Here is a 22,919-nt window from a genome sequence, read left to right as displayed (position 1 = left end):
TTATGTATTTCTTCCACAGCAGACACAGTAGAGCCCGGATATGCTGGGGTCATGGCTCAGGAGAACAAAGGGACTAACGGTTGGAAAACATGCAGTGATGAGTACAGCGGCGTTCACCAGCCACCAACTGGAATCATCAAAGAGAGCCAAGTTAACATAAATGATGGAGGAGAGGGCAAAAAATGATACAAAGGTAGCCACCAAAACAAGGATGTTTTGAGTGGCTCTGGACTCAGGGGAGGGTCTGGGGGAGAGACTGTTCCTATGGATGTGTTGGACCCTCTGCTTGTGCCTGTAAAAGAGGAAAACCATGGAGCTGCTGGCCAAGGTCATGAGTCCCAAACCCAAACTGTCATGGAAAGATGTCACTGCTGCATACACTGAGTCTGCGATCTTGGCACGATGCTGTGAAGAACAATATCCCAAACCTCTTTTCTTTGTAATATTTTTGTTGTTCCATTTACCAGTCACATAAATAGGAAAAAACATATTTAGCCCCATGTGGAGCACCCAGCACAGGACACTGGAGGAGCCAACGTACTTTGGAGCTTTCACTTTAAGCTCTACCCACCTGGAGTTCCCAGGGTGGATCATGATAACCTGGAAGACACTCAAGAGGCAGGTGGAACAAATGGACATACCTCTGGCTACTCTGTGAACATATAAAAGAATGTAGCATTCATAACTGGTGAAATGTTTCAACCCTAAAGCTGCCATGGTCTCTGGGACTCCTCTAGAGAGAATGACCAAGGAGTTGGCTACAGTCAGGTGCCTGAGAATCAAATTTGTGGATCTCGGCTTGCATCCCCTGAAGTAAAGGGACGTGTGATGATCTAAGAGTGAGAAATTCCCCAGGATTCCAACGACTATCTGGAATAGCAAGATCATTCCTATATTCAAATCCACCGAGGCCATTCTGTCATTCTCCAGAACTCAATATTCAAATTCACAGGCAGAGGGTTCTGCATGAAAACATGAGTTTTGGGCTGCATTTTCACAGGAAATAAAATCTCCACTTACCTTTCCTTCCCCCTGAAAATTAATATCTAAAATATATTCTCTTTTATTAAGAGACTTCCCATTTTGTGTGTTTCTTTTTATAGCACTTACAATGTGTGCGTAACTGTTATTAATGCTCTACCTATTCTAACTTATTTAATATTCACAACCCTATGAGTAAGGAACTAATATAACTCTCATTTTATAGGCGAGGAGAATTTAACCATGGGCAGTAGAGTGACTCATCTAAATAAAAGTAGAGGGGCGTCTGGGTGGCTCAGTTGGTTAGGCCACCACCTTCGGCTCGGGTCGTGATCCCAGGGTCCTGGGATCGAGCCCCGCGTCGGGCTCCCTGCTCAGCAGGGAGTCTGCTTCTCCCTCTCCCTCTGCCTGCCGCTCTCCTTGCTTGTACTCTCTCTGTGTCAAATACATAAATAAAATCTTAAAAAAAAAAATAAATAAATAAAATAAAAAAATAAGAGTAGAATCGGGATTTGAACCTGGGTAGCCTAGTTGCAATGACATTAGTGTTTACTACTATACTATACTCTGCCGAGTACCTAGTTATGGGTGCACACACACACATACACACACCTTCTCATATTTTAAATTTATTTTACTATATAAACTTGGTTTGATAGTTTCCCATTTTTGTCTAAGTATTTCTTTTATAACCAATATAATTAAGGAGTGAGGATTCAGAGGCCTTAATAAATTATAGATGCACTGAGTAATTTTATATGAGCCAATTTGATTTATTTAATGTAGACAAATGTTAAGATGGCAGCAGAAAAACTCATTTCATTTTTTGCCTGAACCAAAAATACAATGGCACCCATAACAGAAATTATTGCACAAAACTACTGCTAAAATATGGGACATGAAACATAAACAGTGATAAAGCATATCAGGGCAGGAAATAAATTAATCCCATAAAGATCACATCACTGTATGTTTATTATTTTAGAATAAACAAACTGAAACTCAAGCTGATATTTGATTCGGAAAAGCTATTAAAATACAATACAAACATGCAAAATGGAATTTGAAGACTTGGAACCTTGAGCATTTAATAACTGAAAAGCAAGAGAGGTGAATAGTGAGCTGGTAATAATACTGAAATGATTTTTTAAAAGATTTATTTACTTATTTCAGGGAGAGGGGGAGAGGGTACGAGCAGGGGGAGGAGCAGAGGGAGAGGGAGACAAGCAGACTCCCCTCTGAGTAGGGGGCCTGTCGCGGGGCTGGATCCCAGGACCCTGAGACCACAACCTGAGCCGAAGTCAGGAGTCGGACACTCAACCAAATGAGCCACCCAGGTGCCCCTGAAATGATTTTAAACCAGAGAAAATACAGCAAGAAACATTTGAACCTTAAAATTGCTTTTTTTTCTGATGAGATTGTATTTTTAAATTAATTCCTTATTTTAAAATTAAATTAAAATATAAAAATAAAGTCCTTAAGTTTTTGCTCTTTGCAACCCTCTATTATGATGCTAACTTTTCTTAAGGGACCTTTCCTAATTTCAGGGAAGAAAATTGTCTCACAGAACAATAGACCACAGATATTTTCCGTAGAGACACATTTACTGTCTCCATTAAGCTTGTCACACTCAAGTTACAGAAGAATAAATTTCAGCAATTCCCATTCAGTCACACCTTTTCTGCTGTGAATCAGGTAATTTAATTCGTTCCATCATATTCGTTATCACACGTACATGCCTTTATAGAAATCACAATATTGCTCCTGAAAATGTCCCTGTGACTCTCGCACACTGTACCGAATAGCAGACTAATTCTGAAGTTACAATCTTGAAGCATCTTAAAATTCAGACTCTGAAAGCACTTGGATCAAACACCAAGAACCCCTTTAAAGGAGGATATTGTTAAATTACATTAGCAGCAGTCATGCATTGACTTAGTGGCCTCTCTCCACAAGTTCAGCCTGTGCCTCAGGACTGCTTTCCCAGACCTGCTCACCTACCCAGATTCCTGCTGCATCTCCTAACCTTCGAGACTCTAGTCTCGGACTAAACCAGGAGATACTCACAGACTCCTTCCTGCTGCCAGCACTGTGAGCCAGGTGTAAAGTAGCAGCCAAAGCATGTGTGGACGGGAGGAAGCCAGACCCTGAGACATGGGTTAGTGATTCTGTGACCTCACCTCCCCCAAGAAATGCAATCATCAATGTCACCGTAGCGACAGTCACAGTTCACACTTGGGCAACAGTTCTGAAAAACTTCTTAATTACCAGGATCTATTAGAAGTTTCTAATGAGCATATCCAAAGGACCATTGGGGTGTTTGAGAGAGACTCTTCCTTTTCCATTATTCCTGGAAGCAGACAGGGTCTCACGTGGAAGGAGGAAATGCTGTTTGTACCAAACCTAAAGTTTGTACCAGAAAGAATACCACAGAAAGATCTCACATCAGCCTACAAATGGTACCATCTAAAATAAATATTGCCAAAACCCCTGAAAAATAATATACAAATAACATACGATGACCAAGTAAAATTTACGTCTGGAATTCAAGAATGATTCACTATTAGAAAATTCATTAATATCGTTCATCATATTTATTAAGAGAAATCAAGAAATCTTACTTGTAGTTACAAAAACATTATTTGGGAGAATTCAACATGTATGGATATTAAATTAAAACACTCAAAATTGGGAATTGATGGATCTTTCCCAACTTGATAAAACAAAGTGTTCATCTTGCTCGCAGGGAAACACACTAGAGATATTCCACTGAGACCAGAAACCACACCAAAAAAGCACATGATCACCTGTTCTATTCATTTATCATTGAGTTGGAGGTTTAGCCAGGGCAATTTAAAATGGCAAAGGAATTAGAAACAAGGATGTAAAACTATGTTTGCAGATGATACAAGTATGTATCTGGAAACACAAAGAACTGATAGAAAATCTATTAAGAAAAATAATTCAGTAAGCTAATAGGATATATTGTTATACAAAAACAACAGCCTTTTTGTACATAGACTATTTTATTTTTAAGTAACCTCTATACCCAACATGGGGCTTGAGCTCACAACCCCAAGATCAAGAGTCACACCATCTACTGCCTGAGCCACCCAGGCACCCCTGTACATAGGCTTTAACAATCATTTACAAGGTACAATGGGAGGGCCTGCAATTACAAAAGCGTAACATAAAATGAAATACACTAACCAGGAATAAATATAACAAAAATGTGTAAAGCCTATATGAGGAAAACTATAAAACATTCCTGAAATATATGAAAGTAGAAATAAATGAATGTAAATTTACATCATGTTCTGGGGTAGAAAAACTCAATATTGTAAAAAGGTCAATTTTCCTTAAGCTAATTTATAAACTTAGTTTGATCCTGATATAGATACCATCAGTTTTTCAAACTAGCGATGTTACTACAAAAACCTTATAGAATAACAAACAAATAAGAATAGCCACAAAAACTCTAGAACAGAAACAAAAGGAGTATGGCTATCCTTATATGTTTATTTATGAACAGACTATTAGATTACTGAAGCTAAAAATTCAGAAGTATGCCAAAGTGCATAAGAAAAGTTAATAATCAGCAAAAACTACAGTGGGGATAACATCATTAATGCCTGGCATTTGGGAAATGGGAATTCCTATCACAATGACAATAAAAGAGGGGTGCCTGGCTGGCTCAGCCAGAAAAGCATGCAACTCTTGATCTCTGGGTCATTAGTTTGAGACCCACATTGGGTGTACAGATTACTTGAAAAAATAAAATCTTTTTTAAAAATGACAATAAATGGTCTTATTCTTCACATCCTATAGCAAGGTAAAGGTCAAACAAAAGAGAATATGGTAAAAAATAAGTAAAACATGGTTGAATTCCTTCCTATGACCTGCTTCTCGACCACCTGACTGTAGCCAATGTCTGGCTCATTGTCCTTAAAGGAATCACTCGCTGACAGCTTTGGGGTTGAAAAATGTCCTTGTTGAGTTTTGATACAAGTTTGTTTTGTATGTTCAGAATGGCCAGTGGTGTATCCATTGGCACCACTGCTTCTTGAGTGTCTTCCAGAGCATCACAATTGGCCCCAGAAACTCCAAGATCATAGAGCTTAAAATAAAAGCTCCCCGGTACCTCTCTAACAAACAGCTGCTTGATCCTGGACATGCTGGTAAATGCCACTTTCCCTCCTCCCGTGACTGACAAATGAACAGCAAAAACGTCACAAAGAAGTATGACCAGGGATTCTGAGTAAGATCACACAATCACCACTTGCTGCACTTTTAATCTTCCCTCATGTCTTCAGTTGGGATTCGTGATCTGGGCCAGCATCTCCATAGTTTTCAACCTCTTAAGATATAAGCAGCGGGTCGAGCATATTCATAGGAACAACATCTCCTCCAGAATTTCCCCTGACATGAGGGCTACCCAAAGCATCCTTGTCTTGGTAAGCACCTTTGTATCTTTTTATGCTCTCTCTTCCACCTTTTCATTTTATTTAGCTCTTTCTGAAAATCCCAGTTGGTGGCTGCTGAACCCCTCTGCCCTGATCACTCCATGTTTCCCAACAATCAGCCCTTTTGTTCTCTGGAGCCATGACCTTATTGTGTCTAGGGTTTTCTCTGCATGCTGCAAAAAGGAATACACAACTCCCTAAAACGATACAATAGCCAAAAACTAGTATAAATTGTTTAAACGATGTGTAGTCATTTGTTCATCCACTCCTTGCAGAGATTTAAGCAGTGAGTGAGCAGTCACCTAACAGAGAGGGTGTGAAAAGCAGATCCAGCCACACCAGCCTCAGAATTCCACAGGAAACAGAAGAGGAGCTAGTAACTTGCATATTTCATATGCAATTATTAAGTGTATATGATGGTACTGAAAATGTGAAAAAAAAACCAGTTTTATTATTTGCTTGTATTGTTCACATAAAGAACAGACATCCTTACCACATGTCTCTGGAAGTACTTCCAAACTAATATTTCGTCAGTACTAGGAAAAGTTAAATATCTCTGAAAGAGTACACCTTTTACAAGGCTCCTTATCTGCACTTGATAGAAAGCATTTAGAGGGGCGCCTGGGTGGCTCAGTCGTTAGGCCTCTGCCTTCGGCTCAGGTCATGATCCCAGGACCCCGGGATCGAGCCCCGCTCAGCGGGAAGCCTGCTTCTCCCTCTCCCACTCCCCCTCCCCCTGCTTGTGTTCCCTCTCTTGCGCTCTCTCTGTCAAATAAATAAATAAAATTTTTAAAAAAGCATTTAGAAACTGAAAAAAAGGTCGGTTAAAATACCTAATCTTCAAGTTAAAAATACTCTTCCAAATAACTGAAAGATTTTAGAAACTTGAAATTGCAACGGTATTTAGTAATTAATGCCGTAAGCAAAATACAGGATGCCACCCGGGAGGTCTCAAAGGCGTTTGGATTTGTAATTCATCTTGAGAGGTGTGGATTCCGGTATCAAGTTTAAAGAGGGAGAAATTAATTTACATCCGTACAGGCAGAAGTTTTGGTTCTTTTAAAGGAACGTGCCAGCCCTGCGTCCCCGCAGCCCAAGGTCTGGCCGGAAGTCCCAGGAGCGCAGCCCAGCGAATGGGGGAGCAGAAGTGACAATTCCGTGAAAAAGAAGAGCTTTGGTGCACGTTCCCCGCAGAGCAGTTCTGCATTGCTCATCCTAGCTTCCCTCACCCACGCTCACCACTCCGGCTTTTGCTCAGTTAAATGAGGAGCTGCCACTGTCAGCTCGGTCGCTCCACGAGGACCCCCGTCCCGCCCCAGGTCCCCGCGCTGCTCGGCCTCCCTCGCAGGAGGCGCGTCTCCACCACTCGCCAAAGTTTGAACGGGCACCGTGCTCCACTTGTCAAATACCGCCGCTGCAAATAAAAGCGGCCCACACGTCCCTAATATCGGACCCAGCCTCGCTCCCAAAGACAGCAGCGGAATTCGAAGGAATCCAAGAGCTGAAACTGAAACCGCCGGGCGGGAGAGACAAACAGACGCGGAAACTGCGGGACCGCGCGCGTTCCAGGCCCCGCCCCAACCCCGCCCCAGCCCCGCCCCGCGGCGCACGCGCGCTTGCCTGCAGACCCGGAAGCGGATCGCGCGGAGCGACGGGCGCGCTCGGGAGAGGGAGTCTCCATTTTTCTGGTTCGGGCCGCCGGCGCGCTCTTCAGGCCCCTCCTCCACACCCAGTTTCGGGGGTCGCCTGGTAAGGTAAAATCCTTGAACCCCCTCGTCCCTCTCGCTGGGAGGTCGTCCCTATCGCCTCTCGCGGCGTCGCCGTGTGACGTTCCGAGTCCTGTCGCTCGGTGCGGGAGCCGGGAGTTTGCGATTCCGGTTAAAATCGCTCTGAGGCGGGTGCGGGCGCCAACATTGCCGCCTTCGGCCCCTGTAGACACCGATCGCGCTGCCGGTCGCTTTCCTGCTCAGAACCTTTCTCGGACTCCCGACTCCGCCCCACCCCCACCCGCGTCGGGACAGTGGATGCAGGCCCCTCGCTCCGCTCCAGGGAGGGCAGGGGGCAACAGAGATGGCGGGGAGGACGCAGGACTGCGCAGTTAGGGGCCGGCACAAAGTCTGGGGAGAAGGGACGGCAGGGACTGGAACAGGCTGCAGCAGAGCGGGGTCAAAGTGCTGGAGGAGGAATAGCGAGGGAGGGAAACGGCAGGATGCGGAAACAGAGGGGGAGACACAGATGGACAGAAGGAGAGAAGAGAAACGAGGACAAAGAGACATACACAGAACAAAACACATAGTGGTCTCGGAGAAAGCACAGGACCAAACCCAGGTGAGTGTTGAATTGACTGGATGTGGAATACTGAGTTGTGAACTACTGATTTGTGGCTCTGTAATAAAAATTTGTTGAATTGTTTCAGTTATGCAGAAGAGAGTGAGAGTTGTGAAACCAGGTGTTTGAGGCATCTGCACGTTCTAATTATTGCATCAGAAGAGGATTCCGTTTGCAGCCCCTATTCATTTAGAGGGCGGAGGCCTAGCTTAGTCAGTTCCAGGTCATCCTCTTCCCTTCCAAGAAATGGGGGAAGACTTTCTGTCACCACGTGGTGCTTTCCAAAATGGCCATTATTAACAGTACCGTTTCTCTTTCCCCCTTTTTTCTGTGGCTCGTGTCATTCTTTTCTAAATTTGATGTATCTTCACACTTGTTTAACTTTAATCTCAGAAGCCACTGGATATCTTTTAATTTCCAAATTATTTTCCTTCTTAATTTTTTGTTCAGATTATGAATTTTATGTGCTTTCTACTTTACCGTGTAGTGGAATTATTGTTTGATGTCTGGTAAATAATTTTATAGTATTTCATTATGCATCCGTTGAGGATGTGGGTAACTTTTTTTTTTGACACTCAAAATCTAGTTTAGCCAGTTAATTTCATATTCAGCAGTTCCCTTCCCTTAAGTGATCTGATGAAATTACTGAACTCTGAGCAGAAGCTTCCAACTAAGTAAATGTTCCCCTCAAGTGCCCTTTGTCTTTTCTGTGCAGATGTTGGGAGGATGGGCTGGATTGATGTGGAACTTTATTCCAACACAGCCCATCTGTTTATGATGCAGAGATTGCTCAGATCTCATCTCCACAGGTGACCCTTCTTCATGTTTTTCAGGACTAGTAACTATTTTCAATTTCATACATTTTTTTATTACATTTTTTCTGGAAAAGAGGAATTAAATTAACTTGGGTTTGACCAAACCCATTAAAGAGAATCTTCTCTTGTTCAGGAACATGAAAGGTAATCTGGAATTAGGACACGTCCTTTCTACTTAAACTTGTCTGGGCTACCATTTCAGAATTTACTTACACCCAGGTCTGCTCACTCAATTCAGACCTCTTAAAGGTAACTTGGTAAAAATATTCCCCCTCTGAGACTCAGTGCACCCACCTGTGAAATGGAGACAATAGACCAGGAATTCTGAATCTGAGCTAATAAGATCCCTGAAGTGATTTTGGGAGGAGCTCTGGAGCTGGGGTGGCCCTTAAGATGAAGAGTTGGTCCAAATTGATGGAAGACAGGCTTCTGTACCCTGCATCAACCATTCATTGGATGCCGGCTGCCTAGGGAGGAGCCAAGAACCTGAATGCGGCAGTTCCTTTGGCCAAGTGCCAAGGGGACAAAAGACAGTGCAGTTTCAGTAGAATGTGTGGGTTTCAGCAGGAGGGGAGGGCTTTCTGAAGAAATGGGTGGAAAATGTACTTGTTGCCCTCCATATAGGAGTTATTGTCCCTGTCTCCCTCCTGTTGCAGTTAGCAGCAAAGGACTGTCTTTCCACCATATTAAGGTTCTCCCATTATGTATATTGTGGCAGAGGAAGGGGTTATGTTGATTCTGAGCATTAAACAACATACTTTTTTTCACACAGAATAACCTTATCTGAGAAAGAAGCCCAGAAGAAGAGGGAAAAAGGAGGAATGGCTCTTTCCCAGGTAAAAGTCATATTTTTAGTTGATTGTTCTCCTGCCTAAAATATTTCCTCACACTTTCTCCCAGTCTCCTCTCATCTCCATGTAGATTCCATGTCACTGTGACCCAGTGACATGGAACTTGGAAGAGGCTCCTGCCCAGCGGGGAGCCTGCTTCTCCCTCTCCCACTCCCCCCGCTTGTGTTCCCTCTCTCACTGTGTCTCTCTCTGTCAAATAAATAAATAAAATCTTAAAAAAAAAAAAGTGAAAGGATGGAAAAGATACTCCATGCAAATAGTAATGAAACCTAGGTGGGCAGCTGTACAGATGATAGATCAAATAGACTAAGTTGTTAAATTGTTACCAGAGATGTTGAAGGACATCACATTTTGAAAAAAGGGGCAATCCATCAGGAAGATAAAACAACTATGAACAATATGTACATAACAACAAAGCCCCCAGTTTTTTGAAGCAAAAATTGAGGGGCTCTACTATAATAGTTGGAAACCTCAATACTCCCCTTTTAATAATGGAAAGAACAACCAGACATAATATCAGTAAGGAAATAAAGGACTGAGCAACACTAAATCAACTAGACTTAGCAGACATAAACAGAACACTCCCAACAAAAACAATGCACTAAAAAATTAGGAATAGAAGGGAACTTCATCAGTCTGAAAAAAAGGGTATTACTAAAATTCCACAGCTAACATTATACTCGATGGTAAAAGACTGAAAACTTACACCCTAATACTAAGAACAAAATAAGAGTGCCCCATTTTGTCACTACACTTTAACACTGTACTGAAGTTCTAACCAGAGAAAATAGAGAGGAAAAAATAAATAAAATGTGTCAAAACTGGAAAAGAAATCAAACTATGTCTATTCACAGAATACATGATCTTATATTGAGAAATAATTCTCGGGCGCCTGGGTGGCTCAGTTGGTTAAGCGACTGCCTTCGGCTCAGGTCACGATCCTGGAGTCCCTGGATCGAGTCCCGCATCGGGCTCCCTGCTCGGCAGGGAGTCTGCTTCTCCCTCTGACCCTCCCCCTCTCATGTGCTTTCTCTCTCATTCTCTCTCTGTCAAATAAATAAATAAAATCTTAAAAAAAAAAAAAAGAAAAAATCCTCAAAAGAACTATTAGAGATACTACAGTGAATTAGTACAATATCAGCACTCAAAATTCAGTTGTATTTCTGTACACTAGCAATCAACAAATTGAAAGTAAGGAAACAATTCCATTTACAAGAGCATCAAAATGGATGGGAATAAGTTTAACCAAGGAAATGGAAGATTTATACACACTGAAAACTACAAAGTTGCAGAGAAAAATTGAAACCTAAATAAATGTCAAGATAGCCTGTGTTTGTGGATCGGAAGACATTAAGATGGCAGTACTCCCCAAAGTGAGATAAAGAGTAATGCAATCCCCAGCAAAATCTCAACAGCGTTTTTTGCACAAATGGGAAACCTGATTCTAAAACTCATCGATTTGGTAAGGACCCCAAATAACCAAAATTAACATGAGAAAGAACAAGGTTGGAGGACCTAGAATTCCCAACACCAAACCTTTTCTTTTTTTTTTTTTTTAAAGATTTTATTTATTTGACAGAGACATAGCGAGAGAGGGAACACAAGCAGGGGGAGTGGGAGAGGGAGAAGCAGGTTTCCCGCTGAGCAGGGAGCCCGACGCAGAACTCAATCCCAGGACTCTGGGATTATGACCTGAGCCAAAGGCAGACGCTTAACTGACTGAACCACCCAGGCACCCCCCAACATCAAACCTTACTACAAATCTTGAGTAATCAAAACTATAACTCCAGCAGAGGCTAGAAATACAGATCAAAGCAATAGAACTGAGCATCCATAAATAAACCCATACACCTAAGTCAATTCCTTTTTTATAAGGGTGCCAAAAACAGTCAGTGGAAAAAGAACACTCTATTAAATGGTGTTGGCACACTGGATATCCATGTGAAAGAGAATAAAATTGAAACTAACTTGTACCATATAAATAATTCAGAATTAATCAAACACCAAATGTAAGAGCTAAAACTAAAACTCTTGGATGAAAACATAGAGGTAAATCTTCATGACCTTGGAGTTGGCAGTGGGTTTAATATATGACACCAAAAGCAAAAGAGAAAGAAAATAGATAAAGTGGTCATCATCAAAATTAATAATGTTTGTGCACTGAAGGACATTATCACAGAAGTGAAACATAATCTACCAAATGGGAGGAAATAGTTTGCAAATCACATACCTAGTAAGGGTCTAGAACCTAGAATATATGAAGAACTTCTACAGTTCAACAACCAAAATAAAAAGAACCCAATTTTAAAAAATGGTTAAAGGATTTTAATAGACATTTCTCCATAGAAGATAAACAACTGAAACAGGCCACTGAAGAGAGGTTCAATGAAATTAGTCATTAGTGAACTGCAAAGTCAAAACCACAATGAGATACCATTTCACACCCACTAGGATGAGTACAGTAAAACAAAAAGTGTTGGTAAAGATGTGGAGAAATTAGAATCATGACACATTCTGTTAAAATGTTATAGCTGCTGTGGAAAACCGTGGCAGATTCTTGAAAAATTAAACAATGTGACCCAGTAATTCCACTCCTAGGTATATAACCAAAAGAATTTAAAACAGGTATCCAAACACCTACTTGTATTTGAAAGTTCATAGCAACATTCATTAGCAACATTAGCCAAAGGTGATAACCAAATGCCCATCAATAGATAGTGAATACAGTCTAGTCCTACAATGGAATACTATTCAGCCATAAAAAAGCAATGTACTGATACATACTACATCATGGATGAACCCCAAACATTCCAAGTCCAAGTAGCCAGATGCAAAAAAGTCACATTTTATACCATTCCATTTACATGAAAAATCCAAAATAGGTAAATCCATAGAGACAAGCATTAGTGGTTGCCAGGGACTGGGGAAGAAAGGGGGAATAGGAAGCACTTGCTTAATGGGTAAAGGATTTCCATTGGGAATGATAAAAATGTTTTTGATCTAGACTGAGGTGATGTTTGTTCAACACTGTGAATGTACTAAATGCCACTGAATGGTACTTAAAAATGGCTAATTTTGTTATGTTGAGTTTCACTTAAGAAAATTAGAGAACTATAACTTGCTCAGAATTATCTTACACAGATCATTCGGAACACTCACTCCAGTCAAGTCAGCCTTTACACATCTCTGCTGCTTTTATTTCGTGTCAAAATCAGAACACTCTGCCTGTCCGCTTGGTGAAATGTGTTTTCATTTCAGGGACGGGTGACCTTCAGGGACGTGGCCATAGAATTCTCTCCGGAGGAGTGGGAGTGCCTGAACCCTGCTCAGAGGGCCTTGTACAGGGACGTGATGGTGGAGAACTACAGGAACCTGGTGTCTGTGGGTGAGGATAGTTTCCCTCCAGAAGTCGGTAATTACTTTTGTATATTTTTGCATTTTCTCTTGAGAGCCCCTGACTTGATTGTATGAGTTTCAAATCCCTGTTCTTAAGGGAGTGATTGAAGCTGTTTTGATTGAGAATGGAAAGGCTTCAAAATGTCAAGTGGACTCTAACTTTCCTTTTCTTCAGAAGTTCTGCATTTTCATGCTTCATTAGGTGGTTGCAGAACATTAATAGTCAGAAAACCGGGCACCTGGATGGCTCAGTCGTTGAGCGTCTGCCTTTGGCTCAGGTCATGATCCCAGAGTCCTGGGATCGAGCCCCGCATCAGGCTCCTGCTCGGCGGGAAGCCTGCTTCTCCCTCTCCCACTCCCCCTGCTTGTGTTCCCTCTCTCACTGTGTCTCTCTCTGTCAAATAAATAAAATCTTTAAAAAAAAAAAAATAGAAACCTTAACGGTGAATTTTTAAAAAATACCTGATTCTGTGGTCTTACCCTTGTGCTTTTGATTCAGTAGTTCTTGGAAGAGAACTAAATATCTGCATACATAAAAGAACCCCAAGCATTCAGAAGGAGGTAGTTCACTAATTTTTGAACTACTTTTCTACACCCACATATAATGAATGTCCTCTCTTCTTCACTGAACAAAGAGCCAGGAATATGTTCTGGAAGAGCAAAGCATAATCGTGTTCTTTTTTCTTTATAATTTGAAGTCTCTTGAGCTGAATATTATCTCCATTTTGGAACAAGGGGAAGAGCCCTGGACTGTGGAAGGTGAAGTGAATAGAGGGGGAAATGCAGACAGGTGGGAATGTATTGGGATGTGAACACAAGTAAGAGGTCAGATGGGCAGAGTAAGCTTGTCCATTAAATACTGTTTGGGAAAGATCTATAGGAAAATAAAGAAGTTTTTTATGAGCTCTCAAAGAAAATCATCCCCCCCACCCCATACACACTTCTCAGTCTGTTATTCAGATGTGTAAATCAAATATATAAAAGTTTAGACTCCCATTGTCATGACCTGCAACACTCTTACCCGGCCCCTCTGACCATATTGGTGCCATGGTATGAGAGGGACTGAGATGGCTATCTCTAAGGAGTCTTTCCCGTTGATTTCTCTTGGTTCTCATTCCATACAGATCAGAGCTGAGGCCTCTGTAGTGCTGAGCCCAGGACCTATTCAATTTCCATTTCCATTTTATATCCTTGGGAGAACTTATCAGGAGACACACAAAATGGCTGCCCTGGGGCCCCATGAGACTTCATGGAGCTGTGTCAGGCTCTCTCTGCCTGTTCAGGCCCCTCAGCCATTTCTTCAGTTCTCATTTTGCCATTCGTGTCTAAAAAGAAATGGGGTGGGTCTTTCTGAGATTGTGGCCCAGCAGTAATACAAAGACTAGAGACTGAGATGCTCTCTGATCCCCACTGCCATATGGGGGTATAGCCCAGTCATTCAGGCACTCACCCTACTGTCTGGGTAGAGCACACAGCCCCTTTCAAGAACCCCACAAAATTTGACCCTCTCATTACTCCCGTATCTTGTATTTTTCTCCCTCTTCTGCTCTCAACTTAGTCCTGGAACATAGAAGACCCTGGTCTTCCTGGTTTCTTATTCTCCTCTAAGATTTTGCCTCTGAAACTTGCTTTTGAAATCCAGTTCCAAGGGTCTAAAGTTTCATCCTCTTTTCCTGCTGTGATAATCCACCTTTAGGTGACAGACAGCTTCACAGTGGACTCTCCCATGGAGGAGGTTTACTGGGTAACAAAATTCTTGAAGAAGAACATTGATCAGTATGTTACAATATCATGCTGCTGCATAAAGAAGTGCTTCTTGAAGCCACCAGCTGGAGTGGTCAGCATGTCCCAGGGTACCGAGCTAGAAGGTATCAGGAGATCCTGAGTGAGAACGTGCCCCTAGTTGTCCTAGTTTCTGTGCAGTTTAACAGTGCTTCCCTAAGGCTGTGACAGTGTTGATGAGACGTGATATGATCATCTCCTTTGAGCCAGCAACAAAATAGTCATCTCACCCTCCCTCCTAGCCTCTGCAAACATGGATCTCTTTACAGTCTCCATAGGTTTGCATTTCCCAGAATGTCATAAAGTTGGAATCAAACTGGATATATAGCCTTTTCAGTTTGTCATGCATTTCAGTTTCCTCCATGTCTTTTTCTGGCTTGACAGCTCATTTCTTTTTTAGTGCTGAATGAATAATATTTCCATTGTCTGAATGGACCACAGTTTATTTCTCCATTCATCTACTGAAAGACACCTTGGTGGCTTTCAAGTTTTGGCAATTACAGATAAAGCTGCTATAAACATTCATATGCAGGGGTTTTTTTGTGTGCTATTTGGTTTTTGTAGCACTTCATTCTTTTTTATTGCCACATAATATTCCATGCATGAATACCACATTTTATCCGTTCATGCATCGGTGGACATTTGGGTTGTTTCCACCTTATTGCTATTATGAATAATGCTGCTATAAACATTTTTGTACAAGGTTTTGTGGGGACATACACTTTTCATTTCTCTTTAGCATATAGCTAGAAGTGGAACTGCTGGGTCATACGGTAATTCTCTTTAATCTTTTGAGGAACCACCAGATTATTTTCCAAAGCAACGGCCCCATTTTACATTCCCACCAGGGATGTACAAGCATTCCAGTTTCTCCATATCCTTACCAACACTTGTAATCTGTTTCCTTGATTATAGCCATCCTTGATTATAGCCATTCTGGTTTTGATTTGCATTTCCCTAATGACTAATGATGTTAGACATCTTTTTGTGTGCTTATTGGCCATTTTTCTATGATTTTCAGATTCTTTGTCCATTTTAAAATTGGATTGTCTTTTTGTTGTTGAGTTTTAAAGAGTTCTTCATATATTCTAGATGCAAGTCCCTTATCAGATATATTATTGGCAAATATTTTCTCTCATTCTGGGGGTTCTCTTTTGACTTTCTTGAAGGCTGAGTTTAAAGGCTGCAGGAGATAATCTTTATTGAGAATTTGTTTGTAAACTAGGTCCCTGTAGGGTCTACAGTAACAATCCGAAAATGGATTTTCATGACTGGGAGGATTTGAGGTTAAATGCTAAAAATTTCTCAATCTTAACTTTCCAGGATGAAAGGCATTTAGGTACATTTGGGAGCACTTTTGTTTCAACTCAGATCAATTCCACCTGCAGCCTCTTGGAACTGTGTTCACAAAATAGTCATGTGGGTCACAACACCCACGATGCTCCCCTTGGACACCCCCCCTGCCCCCCGCTGTGCTTTATAGGCCACGTTCTTCCTATTTCAGTATTTCTCTTCCTGTTTACAAAAGTAAATTTCAATATATAAGATCATATTACCTGTTTTGACCAAGACAGAAATGTTTCACTACTGACAGTGTTGGGTCCAGAGGACACAGAGTCACTTCATTTTACCAAGGAAGCCACCTTCCAGTAACCCTCTGAGAAGATGATAGTGTCCACATATAAGAGAGATCATACTGTATTGGGCTTTTTGGTTGACTTATTCCACTTAGCATAGTGTCTTCAAGGACCATCCATGTTGTCACAAATGCCAAGATTCTATTCTTTTTTTTTTAGGTTGGATAATATTGTATTGTATATACACATCTTTACCCATCAGTGGACACTTAGATTGTTTCCATATCACGGCTCTTATAAATAGTGCTGCAGTGAACAATTTATCTTTTTGAGTTAGTGTTTTTGTTTTCTTCAGATAAATACTCAGAAGAAGAATTGGTGGATCATACAGTAGTTCTATTTTTTATTTTTTTAGGAATGACCATACCGTTTTCCATACTGGCTACACCAATTTAGACTCCTACCTAGATTGCACAAATTCTCCATCCCCTCACCAACACTTTTATTTCTTGTCTTTTTGATAAACTGCCATTCTGACAGGTGTGAAGTGGTATCTCATTGTGGTTTTGATTTGCATTTCCCTGATGATGAGTGATGTTGAGCTTCTTTTCATGGTTCTGTTGGCCATCTGTATGTCTTTGGTGGAAAATGTCTATTCAGATCTTTTGCTCCTATTTTAAATTGGATTATTTGGGGGCGTTTTGCTATTATTTTGGATTATTACCCTAATCAGATACATGATTTGCTAATATTTTCTCCCATTCAGTAGGTTGCCTTTTCATTTTGTTGATGGTTTCCTTTGTTGTGCAGAAATTTTTTAGTGTGATGTAAGTCCCACTTATTTTTGCTTTTGTTGATTTTACTTTTGGTGTCAAGAGTGAAAAAAAGTCATCGCCCAGACCTGTGTCAAGTTGCTTATTACCCCCTATCTTTTCTTCTAGGAGTTTTATGGTTTTAGGTGTTAAGTTCAGGTCTTTAATCTATTTTGGGTTAATTTTTGTGTATGGTATCAGATAGTGGTCCAGTTCCATTCTTTTGCATGTGGCTGTCCAGTTTTCCCAATACCATTTATTAAAGAGACTGTCCTTTCCCCATTGTATATTCATGTCTCCTTTGTCATAAATTAATTGACCATGTGTGTGGGTTTATTTCTGGGTTCTCTTCTGTTGATCTCTGTGTCTGTTTTTATGCTAATACCATATTGTTTTAATTACCACAGCTTTGTAATGAAGGAGTTTGAAATCAGGGAACGTGATGCGTCTAACTTTGTTCTTCTTTCTCAAGATGCTTTGGCCATTCAGGGTCCTTTGTGGTTCCATACAGATTGTAGGATTTCTCTATTTTGTGTCCAGGTTTTTACATGGACATAAATTTTCAACTTATTTGTATAAATACCAAAGAGTTTGATTACTAGATCGTATTTAAGAGTATATTTAATTCTGTAAGAAAGTGGTATAGCATTTTGCATTCCCACCAGCAATGAATGAGAGTTCTTATTATTCCACATCCTCAGTAGTAGTTGGTATTTCAGTGTTCTGGATTTTGGCTATTCATAAATATGTAGTGGTATCTCATTGTTTTAACACACATTTTCCTCAGTTAAATATATGACATTCTTTAAGCTGATAATTTGTGATATCTTGAGGACATACTTTTTAAGTTACTGCCTTAGTCACAGAAATACCATTCCATTGACTTGCCTTAGCTTTTTGTATAAGATACATTATTTTTTCCCTTTATATGTAGTTTTCTAAAAATAACTTTTGAATTTAATTTTCATTTTACTTTTTCTTGCTACAAATAATTTATTCTAATATTCTTGTTTAGATTCATCATGTACATCTTGGTATACTAATCTAATATTTAAATATCTCATTTTATTTAAGGAAACGAAGTTTTTTTTATACTCCACGGTTGCCTTATTACTACTGCTCCTAATACTTGGGTTTCCCAGAAAATTTCTTAAGCTCTTGAAATTACATATTTCAGTTAACCCATGAAGCCTGCTTTGTTCCTGTCCTCATTTTCAACTGAACCCCATAAAAAAAGTCACCTGGTCCTTGTTGACACACATCCCATTGCTGTCCTGTTTTTCTGTGATTGGCTGCCTATGTTGCTAACCCCATCTATGCACATAGACCTCTGCTGTGGACCACAGTGACACAGCCAAAGATTGTTTCTATGTTTAAATACTGCTATTAACAGTCCTTCCATATAAACATTCTGTGTTCTAGATCATTTAGTAATGCTCCTTAGGGGCACTAATTTCTGATGATGTTTTTGAAGTCAGATTATGTAACTATGTACACACACAACACACACATCTAGTTAAAAGCACTTCTCACCTGATGTCTCTTGAATGTTTGGGATTGTAATGTTAAAAGAAGATACGATTTCAGATAATTTACAAATTCCAGGAAAAGACATTGTTATTTTTCTATAACAAGCAAGGACATTTGGATTAAAAATCTTATCTAAATTGATGTTTCTCTTTCTAAAAATATATAATTTAGTTAATATGTTACTTTTTTACCAAATATAATAACATCCCCAAAGAATTTAAACCTTGGCAAAAGCTTCCTCCTAACTTATTTTCCACCATATAACCTTTGTGCCCCTAGCCAGAAGATTGTCAGTCATCCAGTACCCATGATCATCTTCCATTGCTGTACCTTTGAGAGTGTTTTATTGTATCTGCATGTGTTTATACAGTGAGTTTATCCATTCTCCTCTTGATAGCCATATCCAGGTTTTTGTTAAGAACATTCTTAAATATGTCTGGAATATATCTATATATATCTCATATAGTGTGTGTGTATACATATATATGTGTGTATATATATAATATGTATAACTCTCTTGACTGTATACCTAGAAATGGAATTTGTGGGATAGTCAGTTTGATTATTTTAGAGAGGTGTGAGCTGGGGTGGACAGATAGGGGGAGGAGCAGAGGAAGAGGGAGAGAATCCCAGGAGGACTCCATGCTGAGCATGGAGCCCAACGTGGGGCTCAATCCCATGACCCTGACATCATGACCTGAGCCAAAATCAAGGGTCAGATGCTTAACTGACTGAGCCACTCAGGTGCTTCAGAGTTTGATAGTTTTTGGAGCCAATACTGAAATAAATGCAAGCCTACAATCTTCCTGTAACACCATACTGTCTCCCTGCTGAATGTCTTCCACTTTCACCTCATACCCATAGTGTAAGTTCTTACAGAATGAGTCAGTATTCTTCCTGTTGCTAAATCGGCTCCTCTCTTTTTTCAAGGTCAGGCTTTTAACTGTTATAACACAATCATATCACCATAGATGTGCAAGCACAAGCACTGCTCCCACTTTTCCTGTTACTCCTTGTGCTTCACTCTTGCTTTCCTGAACCCAAATCCTGGCCTTTGCTCAGATTTTTCATTGATCTAAACAAACTACTGGTATCTCCTGGTATATTAATTTTGAGCACCAAAGCACCTCAGTGTCCACAGGACTTGCCCTCCCCACACTGCATTACCTACATAAGGAAAGACCCCTATTCATACGCAGTACAGCTTGCTCAATACAGCAATGTGATCTGGTGTTTAATAATAATGTATGGGGATATGATGAAAGAAAAAAGATATTTTAAGAAATCTGTGTGTTACAATTAAACAGTTGATAAATCTAGCAGGTTAAGTAACCAGTTACACAAAATAATAGTCTCTGGAATTCTAAAGAATTCTTCCCTGAGAACTAAAGAAAGAATTTACATTCCATAAGGAACACACAGTAGGAGAAATGAAAGACATGTTGAGAATCACTGAATTATGAAATATCAGGTTCAGGTAAACACATTTATAAAGATTAAGAATTAGGGAGGACAGGGGCGCCTGGGTGGCTCAGTTGTTAAGCGTCTGCCTTCGGCTCAGGTCATGGTCCCAGGGTCCTGGGATCGAGCCCCGCATCGGGCTCCCTGCTCGGCGGGAAGCCTGCTTCTCCCTCTCCCACTCCCCCTGCTTGTGTTCCTGCTCTCGCTCTCTCTCTGTCAAATAAATAAATATAAAAAATAAAATAAATAAAAAAAAAAGAATTAGGGAAGACAGAAACCTCAATTATGATGTCATGTACAGTTATATAATAGCCAGTATATAGATCAGCTCCCTAATCATGAAGTATCAATTATCCAGGTATCTGGCCAAAAAATATGTATAGTATATAATGTATGTTTTGAAAACTTAAGATCAGAGAAAATAATATGGAAAAATTTATAAAAAGAAAACTTAAAAACATTATATATTACAGTAGTGTTTGTATATTACAATAGTGTTTGAAGACTGTGCTTGAGAAATTTCTTAGGTTCATTATAAGCATTTTTTTTGTATGAGTATGTAATTCAGTATAAAATATTTACCTTCTATTTGATAGGAAGCCTTTCTGCTGGATTTGCAGTCAAGGACTTATCACCAATAGAGGACATTAATAAAGGAGAATTATACCACTTAGTGATATTGGAGAGAAATGAAAGCCATAGCATCAAGGATTTTGATCTCAGGGAAGTCTGGGAAAATATGCATGAGTTTGAGAGTCACTGGAGATATGATGCAAGAAATTACAAAGAAGTGCCTTTGACACATAACAAAAATCTCATTCATAGAAAAGATCAACAGCTTAATAAATCCTCAATTACTTTTTCTCAAAAGCAGAGTATTACTGTAAAAAATAATACATACCAATATTTCATGCATGCCGAGCCATTTGTAAGGCATTTGTTAAAACTGGAAACTAATATAAGTGGTGCTGGAAACTGGTACATAAACTGTTTGGAAAACAGAATTGGATTAAGTTTGCAGGGACACCTGGCTGAACTGCAGAGATTTCATACTGAGGAAAAAATGTATGAATGTAATCAAGTTGAGAAATCTGTCAACAATGGTTCCTCTGTTTCACCACTTCAGAGAATTCCATCTAGTATCAAAAACATTTGGAATAAATACGGGAAGATTTTAAAATATCCTCTGTTACCTGCACAATACAGAAGAGCATACCCTAGAGGAAAACCTTACAACTGTCATGACTGTGGGAAGGCTTTTAGCAAAAGCTCAAACCTCATGAGTCATGAGAGAATTCATTCAGGACAGAGACCTTACAGATGTACTGAGTGTGGCAAAGCCTTTACGGAGCGGTCACATCTTACTCAACATAAGAAAATCCACACTGGAGAGAAACCTTACAAATGTAAAGAGTGTGGCAAAGCCTTTAACCAGTGTTCGAACCTCACCAGACACCAGAGAGTCCATACGGGAGAGAAACCGTATCAATGTAACGTATGCGGCAAGGCCTGCAGTCAGAATTCCAACCTTGCAAATCATCAGAGGATGCACACTGGGGAGAAACCTTACACATGTCGTGAGTGTGGGAAGGCCTTTATCCAGCGTTCACACCTTTGGAGTCATGAGAGAACTCATACTGGAGAGAAACCGTACAAATGTCATGAATGCAGCAAGGCCTTTGCTGAGCGTTCAAGCCTTACTCAGCATAAGAAAATCCATACTGGAGAGAAACCTTACAAATGTAATGAGTGTGGCAAAGCTTTTAAGCAGTGCTCACACCTCATTAGACATCAGAATACACATCCTGGAGAGAAACCACACAAATGTAATGTATGTGGCAAGGCCTTTATCCAAAGCTCTAGCCTTATAGAACATCAGAGAATTCACACAGGAGAAAAACCTTACAAATGTAATAAATGTGACAAGGCTTTTATCAGACGGTCACACCTATGGGGTCATGAGAGAACTCATACTGGAGAGAAACCTTACAAATGTACTGAGTGTGGCAAAGCCTTTGCTGAGCGTTCAAATCTTACTCAACATAGAAAAATCCATACTGGAGAGAAACCTTACAAATGTAATGAGTGTGGCAAAGCTTTTACCCAATTTGCAAACCTTACTAGGCATCAGAAAATACACACCGGAGAGAAACCACACAAGTGTGATGTTTGTGACAAGGCTTTTATCCAAAGTTCAAGCCTTATGGAACATCAAAGAATTCACACGGGAGAAAAACCTTATAAATGTAATAAATGTGATAAGGCTTTTATTAAACGTTCTCACCTTTGGGGTCATGAGAGAACTCATACTGGAGAGAAACCTTATAAATGTAATGAGTGTGGCAAAGCCTTTACGGAGCGTTCACATCTTACTCAGCATAAGAAAATCCACACTGGAGAGAAACCTTATACATGTAATGAGTGTGGCAAAGCTTTTACCCAGTTTGCAAAACTTACTAGGCATCAGAAAATACATGGTGAAAAGAAACATAAATCTAGTATGTGTGGCAGTGGTTTTATTCAAAGCTCAAGCTTTGGGGATCATCAAAGAACTCACAGTAGAAAGAAATCTTACAAATAAAATGATTAAGCAAGTGTTCAAGCCTTACTCAACATCAGAATTCCATTATGGAGAGGAACCATATGAAACTAATGTGGCAAAGCCTATAACCAGGGGTTTACACCTCACTTGATATCAGAATATAAATCTCTAAAAGAAAGCACACAAATGTAATGTATGGCAAGGCTTATCCAAAGTTTATACCTTGTGGAACATAACAGTTCTTACTAGATAGAAACCTTACAAATGTAGTGAGTGTGATCAGCTTTATAAAAAATGTACAACTTGGGGGGGGGGGATAGGGGAATGTGATTAAGAGGTACAAATTTCCAGTGATTAAAAAAAAAAAGTACAACTTTGTGG

At 40.1% G+C, this 22,919-nt stretch overlaps 3 protein-coding genes across 3 annotated transcripts; 2 read left to right on the top strand and 1 right to left on the bottom strand.

The window, feature by feature from the left end:
- On the bottom strand, positions 1-915 carry VN1R2 (vomeronasal 1 receptor 2). Its single transcript, XM_036076341.2, has one exon. The coding sequence runs from the start codon at positions 913-915 to the stop codon at positions 1-3; it is 915 nt and encodes a 304-aa protein (XP_035932234.1).
- Positions 916-4,783: 3,868 nt separating this feature from the next.
- LOC118525517 (vomeronasal type-1 receptor 2-like) lies at positions 4,784-5,645 on the top strand. Its single transcript, XM_036076327.1, has 3 exons — positions 4,784-4,813; positions 5,009-5,155; positions 5,295-5,645. The coding sequence occupies exons 1-3, from the start codon at positions 4,784-4,786 to the stop codon at positions 5,643-5,645; spliced, it is 528 nt and encodes a 175-aa protein (XP_035932220.1).
- Positions 5,646-7,802: 2,157 nt separating this feature from the next.
- Positions 7,803-22,699, top strand: ZNF677 (zinc finger protein 677). Its single transcript, XM_036076330.2, has 4 exons — positions 7,803-8,581; positions 9,360-9,423; positions 12,697-12,850; positions 20,593-22,699. The coding sequence occupies exons 1-4, from the start codon at positions 8,451-8,453 to the stop codon at positions 22,575-22,577; spliced, it is 2,334 nt and encodes a 777-aa protein (XP_035932223.2). The 5' UTR covers positions 7,803-8,450; the 3' UTR covers positions 22,578-22,699.
- Positions 22,700-22,919: the final 220 nt, after the last annotated feature.

This window comes from Halichoerus grypus, chromosome 15 (assembly GCF_964656455.1).
Source record: "Halichoerus grypus chromosome 15, mHalGry1.hap1.1, whole genome shotgun sequence".
NCBI lineage: Eukaryota > Metazoa > Chordata > Mammalia > Carnivora > Phocidae > Halichoerus > Halichoerus grypus.
Note: the sequence above shows the minus strand (reverse complement) of the source record. Positions and strands in the feature narration are given on the sequence as shown.

What these genes read in the sequence shown, in the direction of transcription:
- ZNF677 (XM_036076330.2), top strand. Translation starts at nt 8,451, where the DNA reads ATGTTCCCCTCAAGTGCCCTTTGTCTTTTCTGTGCAGATGTTGGGAGG. An exon ending in CTCAGATCTCATCTCCACAG is followed by an intron (nt 8,582 to 9,359) that starts GTGACCCTTCTT and finishes TTTTTCACACAG; the next exon opens with AATAACCTTATCTGAGAAAG. An exon ending in TAGTTTCCCTCCAGAAGTCG is followed by an intron (nt 12,851 to 20,592) that starts GTAATTACTTTT and finishes TCTATTTGATAG; the next exon opens with GAAGCCTTTCTGCTGGATTT.
- VN1R2 (XM_036076341.2), bottom strand. Translation starts at nt 915, where the DNA reads ATGGCCTCGGTGGATTTGAATATAGGAATGATCTTGCTATTCCAGATA.
- LOC118525517 (XM_036076327.1), top strand. Translation starts at nt 4,784, where the DNA reads ATGGTCTTATTCTTCACATCCTATAGCAAG. An exon ending in TCTTCACATCCTATAGCAAG is followed by an intron (nt 4,814 to 5,008) that starts GTAAAGGTCAAA and finishes TTGTATGTTCAG; the next exon opens with AATGGCCAGTGGTGTATCCA. An exon ending in AGCTGCTTGATCCTGGACAT is followed by an intron (nt 5,156 to 5,294) that starts GCTGGTAAATGC and finishes TCATGTCTTCAG; the next exon opens with TTGGGATTCGTGATCTGGGC.